At 45.0% G+C, this 9,793-nt stretch overlaps 2 protein-coding genes across 8 annotated transcripts in view; one reads left to right on the top strand and one right to left on the bottom strand.

Moving 5' to 3' along the window:
* Positions 1 to 162: 162 nt before the first annotated feature.
* On the top strand, positions 163 to 1,880 carry MRPL35 (mitochondrial ribosomal protein L35). Its single transcript, XM_030007585.1, has 4 exons — positions 163 to 293; positions 414 to 591; positions 1,145 to 1,289; positions 1,517 to 1,880. Exons 1-4 carry the CDS (start codon positions 260 to 262, stop codon positions 1,703 to 1,705), a joined length of 546 nt encoding a protein of 181 aa, XP_029863445.1. The 5' UTR covers positions 163 to 259; the 3' UTR covers positions 1,706 to 1,880.
* An 870-nt stretch (positions 1,881 to 2,750) lies between these two features.
* The window catches only part of REEP1 (receptor accessory protein 1), a 71,766-nt gene continuing 64,723 nt past the window's right edge, over positions 2,751 to 9,793 (bottom strand). For 5 of the 7 annotated variants that reach the window (XM_030007547.2, XM_030007503.2, XM_030007517.2 and 2 more), the window contains 3 exons: positions 9,194 to 9,333; positions 6,642 to 6,709; positions 2,751 to 4,304 (listed from right to left, as the gene is read on the bottom strand). In XM_030007547.2, the coding sequence (XP_029863407.1) occupies positions 4,238 to 4,304; positions 6,642 to 6,709; positions 9,194 to 9,333 (275 nt within the window). In that variant the 3' untranslated portion in view covers positions 2,751 to 4,237. Of the gene's footprint in view, positions 6,710 to 9,193; positions 9,334 to 9,793 lie in introns of all 7 variants that reach the window. The other 2 variants (XR_003922521.2, XM_041123065.1) reach the window with 2 other exon arrangements.

Raw genomic sequence — 9,793 nt, 5'->3', positions numbered from 1 at the left:
GGGCGTGGCCGCTCCTAGCGGAGAGTGACGGGCAGCGCGTCCAATCAGAGGGGAATGAATCGGCCATATGCAAACGCTACATCCCGCCGCCGCCGGCGGGGTGTCCCTGAACGCGGGGCGGCCCCGGTGGCGCATGCGCGGGAGTGGATAGGGCGGTCGGGGCGGCTCCGGGTACCGCCCCCGCTGGGCGGGGCACGGCGCCGCCCCGCCCCCGGCGTGGCCTGACCTTCGCCGGCTGCCGTAGCCGGGGCGCTGGGAAATGGCGGCGGCGGCGGTGCGCGGGGCTGTGGCGGGTCGGTGGCTGCGCGGCGGCTGAGGGGAGGCGGGCGGCCATGTCGGGTCGGGGGCTGCCTGTGAAATGGCGGCGCGGGGCGGCATCGCGGGGCGTCTCCTGAGGGTCTGGTTCTCCGTAGGGATCGTGGGTCGCTGGGCCTCGTGGGCCGCCCGCTGCCCCGGCGCGGGGCGCGCTCTCTCCGGTCTCTCCGGCCGGTGCGTCAGGCTGGTGCGGGTACCAGCGGCCGCCCCGCTGTGGAAACCGCGGCTGCTGTGGGGGAACCTGTCGGGGGGAGGCACCCCCCCGGTCCTCAGCAGGTACGGGCTGCGCCGGTCGAAGGAGGTTCGTATAAAGCGCTTTGAAAGGCTTCCTGGGCTGCTTTTTACTCTAGCAAACGGGTCTCTCTTTTAGCCCCAAATCTCCCACTTCTCTTAAGAGTAATGCTTGAAGCGGGACCTAAACCGGAGTATACTTCGCAGGCATAGGCTTTGCAAACAGCCTTGTTGTAATCGGCACTGTTCCTCTTGCTGATAATTAATATTCTGAAAGTAATTCCTGAATGCCAGTAACAGCTGAATGTTTGCTCTTGAGTGTTTAACCACCTTTAGTAGATGGAAAAAGCTGTTCTATGTGGAGTAATAACTTTGAGATTAATTTTGATTATAGTTCAGCACTGCAGTTAGCATTCACACGTACGTGCTCGTTAAGTGTTGTGCTGTAATGTTAGCCGAGTTCTTGTTAACCTTCCAAGGAGCCACAGCCACTTGTGATTTCTCTGTATGTGAAAAATCCAGTGATTACTTTTAGAAAAAGATGTTTCGTTCCTGTTCTTTTTTTTTCCCCCCGCCCTGTTCCTGGGGTGGTTTTTAGTGTCACATCTCTACTTCCAAGTATACTTCAACAGCCAGTGAGGACTCTCACTTACTGTAGCTTACGGAATGGGAAGAGGAAAACCGTGAAGGCTGTCATCAAGAGGTTTCTCCGGCTGCACAATGGCCTTTGGGTTAGGAGAAAGGTAAGGACTTTTCTTCGTGATAAAAGCGTGTTCTTTACAATCAGTGGACTAATTGTTTTCCTTCCATTACAGGGCAGTAGCTAGTATGGAAGTTTAAAAAAGCTCTGTAGACACACTCCCATCTTCCTGACAGTGGGGAATTTGTCCTGGTTTGCTTATCAGTATTGCTGTATATATGTATTTGCAGTGACCCACTTAAATGTCTTTTGTGTATTTTCTTCTGACAGGCTGGTTATAAGAAGAAACTGTGGAAGAAGTCAGCCGCCCAGAGGAAGCGTTTGAGAGAGCTGGTATTGTGCACTAGAACGCAATGTAAACTCCTTGACAAAATGACCACTTCTTTCTGGAAAAGAAGAAATTGGTACATTGATGATCCCTACCAGAAATATCATGATCGCACGAATCTTCCTGTGTAGAAATCTTGGTTTCATTTTTGCATATCTCTAGGAAAAAGGTGGTGGTACATGTCATATGGTCTGAATTTTAGAACATAAATCTGTAATACCTGTTGCTTTTCTAAATAAACATATGCATATCATCTGATCAGAATTGTGAGTATCAGTGCCCAAAATAAAGGAATATTCAAGATCATCTTGAGCTGCAATTGGTATTTTACTTAGCAGAGGTCAAGCTGGTCACCTACATGTTCTGACGTCTGTTGGTTTCCTGTGGTTGTGTGTAACATACGTACATGGATGAATAGTCTAAACATCACTAAAAGTGAATAATTCAACATATTTAATCTTAAAATTTTTAAGAGAAACACACTTAAATAACCCCAGGATATATTTTGCTGTGCCCATACTTATTGGTAGGTCACTGAATGGAGTCTCCTTGGGGAAGGGGAGAAAGGAGAGCAGGGTCTGTTTCAGTATTGCTGCCTGTCACAGTACCAGATAAACTGTTGCCGTATCTCCATGCTAGAGAGCATAGAAAAAAAAAACCAAAAAAAACCTCCAGTGTTTCATGGCTACATGCAGTTTTTATAACTGATGTAAAAATGTATTAGCCACCAAACTTCATTACAGGGCTCACATTTGGTATCCTGTGTTGTGGTTTTTGAGTAGTAGAATATATTCTTTGGGTCCTACACTATACCCTCCAGTAGTCAATTCTGAGTATTTTCTTGTTTTTAGTCTTTAAGCCTAATTATACCTCACACTGATCCTGTGTATATATGGAGCAAAACCAAGGATTTATCATAGGGTCCCTTTGGAGTGTACAATGTAACTAGTCTCTGGTTTCGCTAAGGGCTAGACAGGAGCTTTTCTCTACAAAGCGGATACTCCAGCAAGTGTATGAAAAGCAGTTGCTTCTAGCAGTAGCTTCAAAAGGTTCATTAATAATTAACCCATTATTAAGCAGATAGATAGTCCCTGGTTGTCAGCTCTGGAGCCACCTGTATAGCAAGAGATGGTTTGCTGTACAAGGCTGTAGCGTTTCAATGAATTCACTAGTTACTCAGAGTGTTCAGTAGCTGTATTTTTTTTTTCCAGTTCATAATACAGAAAGAAGTTCTGAAGGACATGCAGCACTTAGTGAATACATCTATATACAGTCAGCCAGAATTGAGATAAAAATAATACAGCGATCAAAGTAATTATTCTGGCCTGCCAGATACATTGAACAGACTAAAGATGTTTTCTTTTTTCTTCTTTTTTTTTTTTAAAGAAAAGATTAAGACTTTATTCAAGATGTATATCAAGCAGTATAACAAAACCAGCAAAACATCAACCTTTGGAATACTGTTGTAGTGGCCATCCTTGTGAGGCATTAAGTGTACCATTTCATCACAGATCTTTTCTACCGACCACGGGAAAGAAATCACATGAAGTGCACAATTATGATCCTTAAGTAGTTTGTCTAAACGCAAATCCCAACATAGTGTTCTCTGCTATTTCAAATATGGTGCTAGATGCAAAACGGGTACCCAAAACAAACAGCAAAAAGGAGACTGTGATTAACGAGCATTTGGTCACAAGCACAAGGGTTTCATCACTACATGAGAACACTTACTTCAGAGAGCAGTCAGAGGCAGCAGGTTGTTTACATGAGGCTAGGGAGCATTGCACCTCTCCAAGCAGCTTTCTCCCTCTCAACAGGAATACATAACCCGATTCTCCTTTCCTTCTGTGCTGGGTTTGCACTTACTTACACAATTTAGGTTAGTGTGGGATTAATTCCAAGGTGACAGTGATACACATGAAGTCTGTCTTGTCTATATTTGATGTGATCCTGATTCAGCAATTGGCGATGGATGTAACTGCGCTGACGCTGGCCCCTACAACAAGAAAGGAGGCATGGAGGACTGCACTGAGCTGCTCTAAGCATATTCTCCTCATAATGAAGGTGAATTCATGGTAAATGGGTGAGGTAAGTCACTGGCCCGTTTTCCATGGACCATCCACAGCTGCAGTTTCCTTTCCCTCAGCCTCAATTTTACTTGCTCGAAATAATGCAAGTTTCACTTCAGCCTTGTGCTGGGTAAAGGCTGTATTTTCTAGGGCTGGCCTGTTCCTGTCACGGTTACGCTCTCCAGGCCATCTCTGCAAAGTCAGGAGGTGCCTGCCTGCCCTACAGTACCGGTCGTAGAGGCCAGCTGCCTGAAAGGCCCCCAAACCAGGCTCTTCTTACTTAAGCCAGATCTGTCGCTACTTTAAACCATCAGCTGAAGGATTGCTTGCTTTTAGGAGGAGTAATCTGCAAGCTGTTAGCCGGCTTGCACCCTCAGAGCCTGAGCTGGGCAGAAGCTGAGAGTTGCACCCCATCAACACACACCTAAGAAGAAGCCACCACCATCCGTGCGTCCTCTCTTTGCTCGAGTCCTGCAAACTCTCGTTTGCCAGGAGGGGTCAGCATCAGCGCAGGAAGGCAACTCGCTGCATCGGGCTTCTTCCTTGGCAGAGGCTCAAGAGAAAAACTGGAACAAAAGACTCCATGTCTGGTGTTTACTCTGAATGAACGCAAGTAGCCAAAGAGTGAAATGACAGACTCGGGGCAACACCTGTAAACAACCTGTGTGTGGAAGATGAGGAATCAAAAGCAAATGACCGTTCTCTTCTGTATACAGAACACTACAGCACTAAGTGTACGTGGTTAGGCATTCACATTTCTTGTCTATCTATACACAAATATACAGCTCAGTTGATAAATTAATACATTTTTGCCAGAGATATGAAAAGGTTTATTTTCTCATTTATACAGTGAATGTTTTGAGAGATATAAGGCAACTCCCTTGTCAACAATTTCACCTCAGCACTTAAGAAATGCTAAACAGTCAAGTTTACAGTAAAACAGCAGATTAGACACACATTTAATAATTTTAGTGAGAATCAATGTTAATACAGCATGTCTGAGAATATAATTTGTCAGATGTTATGTAGCTCTATGTTGTCGGGTTTTTTGGCATAATTGAGTGCAAACTTGTCAGCTTCTTTTTTATCGTATGGCAGCCCATTGCATAGCAGGGAAACGTAGCTTGCTTGCAACAGGATTTTATTTTCTGCTAACACTGCAGGCAGTTTTTCTATTTCTTTTTCACGTTTGCCAAAAGAAATCAAATAAACTCTAAATCTGCTTAAAAACAAAACACACAAGCTTAGCTCCTCAAAGCTTTTGCTGAGTAACTTCCAAGGACTGACTCTTCTGTAACTGCTATTTAGACAGGTTTGTTGTTTTTTCTTTTTTTCAATTTACTTTCTGAAGACTTTTTCCTTCTTAGCCATTGCAAAATATGATTGAGTTAGCACATGTAAAGGAAATAAAATTCTCAGGTAATGAGGCCAAATATTGTGGTAGACACAGGAAATACCTGCTTGCTTTTTCCACCTCCTAGCCAGGTCAGATAAACATTTGTGTGTGCGTGTAATTTATTTCTCTCTTCCCCACATATGTAGGAAGCTCTGGGGGAAACCTCAGGGATCCATCAGGCAGGGACAGCTGGGCTATCGATGCATACCTGGCAGAGAAAAGGTTTCAAAGGCCACTTCAGATTTATTTCTGAGCCTGATACACTCCAGCCGGCTGTTGGCATCCTGGACTGCTGCACCTGAACTAGATTAACAGTACTGTTCATCATCAAGCCTGTGTACTGATCCATTAGTAATGGCATGTCCTACATAATGCTAAATGTTTTTCTAGTCTATGTGACAGGTCCAAGAGCAAACACAAAGGGCCACGTAATTAATTTATGTGTGAATCTCACATGCTCAACACTTACAAGAGACACCAACTTGAAGCACAAATACACAAACCCTACCACGTCTTCCTCTTCTTTTATATTTCTCATTTATATATGGATACAAATACACCACTCCATCTGGTTCTTGTGGTTCTAACCAAACTCCACGCTACAGGCGAAACTCCAGGCTTCAAAAAGCAGCTCAGACCCAGCATCCTGCTCTGCTCGTGCAAGTAAAACAGCAGCACCTCACCAGGAAAGCAGAGCGCTGGGACTGACACTGTTGCAGGCAGGGGAGAAAGGTGCGCTTCCCCCTGGAAATGCATCACTAAAGCGATTCTAACTTCTGTCGCTGCAGCTAATACAAGCCTGGCTTGCTTACCCTTTAAAACTGGCAGTAGAACATTTGCCACAAGCAATACGATCTAGTACTTCTAGCTGCCATCATTTTCCACACAATACTCTCCTGGCTCAGGATGATCAAAATTAAGACTTCCCCTTCATTACATCATTGAAACCATATGTTTTCTCTTGCACATCTCTTCCTCATCCTCTGTAAGTGGTTCTGTCTCTATAGTTTTAGCACAATGATTTTCTCAGAACAGGTGATTTACTTGCAGAAAGAGAAACAGAGTTGCAGCTCAGCTTTTGCTAATGAATCTTGGACATTTTGTACAGTCAAAGTACTTTGACATTTGTTACATCATTCACAGTCTTGAGGAGGAAGGGAGGAAAGAGAAATCCATGGCTTCTGCAAAACCACTTCATTAATGATAAAGCCATAAATAAATACACTGTCAATGTATCATTATGAGTAACTGATTATTTTTGTTTCCACTGTGCATTCACAGAGCTAGAGCTATGCAGACACAAATGAGACTTGTAAATGTACAGCCTTACAGGATTAGCGTGAGTGGGTGTACACTCTGCAAACGAAACAAGGACTCTTAACCTGCAGGTGTCTGCCAGACTGTCCTACCCACATCACGGACAAACGCAAGAAGCATGTAACAGAAGGATACAGAGAGAGGAAAGAGAAAGGCCATGTCTACAATGCTGTACATCAAAGCACATCCATCCCACTGCTGTTTCCTACATTATTAACGAGTAGCTCTTTAAGGCAGAAGAGAGACATTCTGTGGATCTTGGTGCTATTGGCTCATTGCACTCACATTGTTTCAGTGGCAGAGGACGAGGTACTTTTCTTCCTGAAGCGAGGTCTAAGGGTCCTAGGCGGTGCCTGCAGAAAAGCAAGAGAAAACTTCAGTGGCGTAATAGGAAATGTTTTTTCTTTCCTTAAAACTCACCCATCTTTGTGGCACCTCTTCAGGCGCGGAAGTAGTGGAGAAGCAGATCTTGGCCCCGTAGATCATTAATGAATGACCAGCTGAAGACTGGTTTACGAAACCTGTTGTAGTCCTTTACCCAGGTTACACCAACACCTTCCCCTCTGGCACTTGGTTAGAGGTGTGGCTAAAGATTGCTAATAACATAACGGTCAAAGGAGGCAGGACAAATTGGTGTCATTTACAGCAGCTCCTGGATCAAGAGAGCAAACTGGTGGTAGGAAGCCAGCTCTGGTGTCTCCCAGCCCACCCTGCGCTGTCCAGTCCAGCCGCAGCCCCTCTGAGGGCACAGCTCATTGGGGCATTACAAAGCTGAAGGGATCCCCAAGGTGAAACACACTGGGCCTGTTAATTCTCACAAGGCAGAACTCTTTTAAAGATCAGCCTTTTGCTTGGGAGACAGGCCAGACAAAATCCGTTGAAATTATTTTAGAAGCCAACTATTGCAATTCTGCCTTGCAGTCAGCTGATGCAGAGAGCTTTAAAAGGAGCCCTGAACACCCAGGAGGAGCCAGACCAACTTTATGAAATTGGTTTACTATGATTAGCCCTGTTCTCCAGACTGAGACAGAAACTAGTTAGACTAGCAAACAAAAAAAACCCAAACCACCCTAATCTGCAGTGCATACTTTTCTCAGAAGAGCTTTGGCATGGCATTGTGTCTTGCGAGCTTCACAAAAAGAAATGGTTACCAGATGTTGCGGAGGAGCACAAATTCTCAGTATGGAAGCTTGTCATAACACCATGTAACACTGCAAGGCCTGGTGAGCTCTTCTACTCCATTTACATAAATATCCAAAGTCTTGTTTTCTTTAACAGCATCAACCTATTTACCTGTAAGACTCTGACAGGATCTTACCATTCATAGTGAGGACTTTGTCATTTGTATTTTATAGGACTTTCAAACCCAAGATCATGCTGTGTTTCTGCATTCCCATGACGCAGCAAAGTATAAATATTCATATAGCTAAGGAACTGCAGCTTGGCGAGGTTTTGTTTAGACTCCATCTAAATCTCCATCTCTTCTAGCTTGCCCATAAACCAAAGTAGTTTCTCGCAGAGATGGGATTAATCCAACAGCTCACCCCATCTTCCAAGCCTGAAATCTTACCCCAAGCTGCCACTGCGAATCCCCAAAAGCACAACAGACCTGGATGGGATGGCTGCACCCAGAAAGGCACAGCTGGAGAAGAGCTGAGGAAGAAAGCTGCTATGCATGGCAGCCAGGGATCCTGCACCACACCAGACTCCATAGCTGCTGGCTCAGAGTCGCTATCTGTAAACCAGGAGCCCTGGGACACAGCCAGACAACTAGAGCAGTACCTCCTGTAGCTTGGAAGAAGGCTGCTCTTTGGGAAGCCACATGGCTCTTAAAGCAAACCAGCCATTAATTGCACAGTAAAGACTCTTAAATCAGAAATGAATAGATCTGCCTCCTTTGGGAGGCCACTAGACAGCTCTGAGAGTAGCTAGAGAGGCTGCATCTTTCCACAGTAAGAACAGAGCAGCCCAGCTTTTGGTGAGAGCCCCTAGAGGCAGGACAACCCACCAGGAGGACATACAACTGCTAACCAAACCACACCGCTCCCGCTCCCTCACACTGAGCAAAGGGGAGGGTGGAACAAACCCAGCTCCCCCATGGTGGAGATCTCCCGGCTCCGATCTGAGAGCTGCTGGCTGTGGCTCCATCCCCCCTGCCCAGATCTGGAAGGAGTCTTTGCCTACAGCATCTCCCATGGAGGTTTTATTTCCTCCACAACAAAAGGTTGCTAAAATTGCTTTTGGCAAACCATGTTGTGAGATCTGCATCTCCTTTAGTTCTTTTGTTTCCATGAAGCAACTTAAAGTATACTTGTTAATACAGTGCCTGATTCAAAAACATATCAAAGACATGAAGGAAGAACTACTGCTGGTTTCGGTGGGGTTTGGTTAGGTGTGAACTCAAGTGAGAAAGACTGGGCTCTGAACTGTGAGCGCTCTGGCCGTGGGTGCTGGCTGTTCTCGCCATAGCTACACTGCCTTGAGGGTGAGAATATATTTTCCCCTACAGACATGAAAAATCAACTAGCAGTTGATGTCCAAAGCATCTCACCCAAATACCTTCACATTAGCCCATGGTTTAGAGCTAGTTCCGAGTTTTCCAATTCAGATCCAGCTCCAAAGCCCTGTATAATGATTATCTCCACAGGCACAAATTCAGACCTCTTTCAGGAAATCCACACATGCAGAAAAGTGAGCGAACCCATAGCAAGACCCACCCTTGAAAGACCCAAAATATATTGTTTGGACTCAGTGTTTTTAGACCAAAGAGAGATGTTCACTCAGTTGAAGATTCAAGGAATGTCATGGAAGGAGGATCCTTGACAATATGGAAGTACCTCAAGGGGTTGATCCTTCTTTTTGGGCCTTTTGTTCATGGATGCACAATCCAATGAATCATTCTCTTCATCATCTGAGAAGACAGAGCTTTTTGTTTCACAGTTTGCCTCAGGTGGCTTTTCATACTTATTGTCCACACCTATTTAACATGGCCATTTACAGTCTAAAGGTGAAGACAAAGCACGAGGAAATCAGTGATGGTTTGATTCACACTCTGCCAAATGCCACCTCACCGCAAAGCCATGCATCTTCCAGGGATTAATAGGCAGAAGGTTCACACACACATCACACTCTAGTAATAGCAGCTGTGGGGTTAGAAAACAAAAGGCTCTTGTTTATGAAGCCATTATAAGCTCTATTTGGATTGGTTTACATAGAATTGAGACTAAATTCACAGCCTCTGATGCTCTGGAGGTTGACTCTAGAAAGAGATTTTTTTGCTTGGTTGGTTCAGGGATAAATAAAATAGCCGATTTCTTGAACCGCTGGTTCCAATCCTAGCTCCTGCATCTGCTGCTTCCAGAAGGTGTATCCTCTAGAAGATGCCAAATGAGTGTTGAAACCCTCTGGTCAATAGAGAGAGAGCTGCCTGGGATGCA

The sequence above is a fragment of the Aquila chrysaetos genome, chromosome 1 (assembly GCF_900496995.4).
Source record: "Aquila chrysaetos chrysaetos chromosome 1, bAquChr1.4, whole genome shotgun sequence".
Lineage (NCBI taxonomy): Eukaryota > Metazoa > Chordata > Aves > Accipitriformes > Accipitridae > Aquila > Aquila chrysaetos.
Note: the sequence above shows the minus strand (reverse complement) of the source record. Positions and strands in the feature narration are given on the sequence as shown.

Excerpts from the sequence above, each read along its gene's own strand:
- MRPL35 (XM_030007585.1), top strand. The coding sequence starts at position 260 with ATGGCGGCGGCGGCGGTGCGCGGGGCTGTGGCGG. Across the intron at positions 294-413 it reads GGTGCGCGGGGCTGTGGCGG|GGATCGTGGGTCGCTGGGCC; the intron begins GTCGGTGGCTGC and ends GGTTCTCCGTAG. Across the intron at positions 1,290-1,516 it reads GCCTTTGGGTTAGGAGAAAG|GCTGGTTATAAGAAGAAACT; the intron begins GTAAGGACTTTT and ends TTCTTCTGACAG.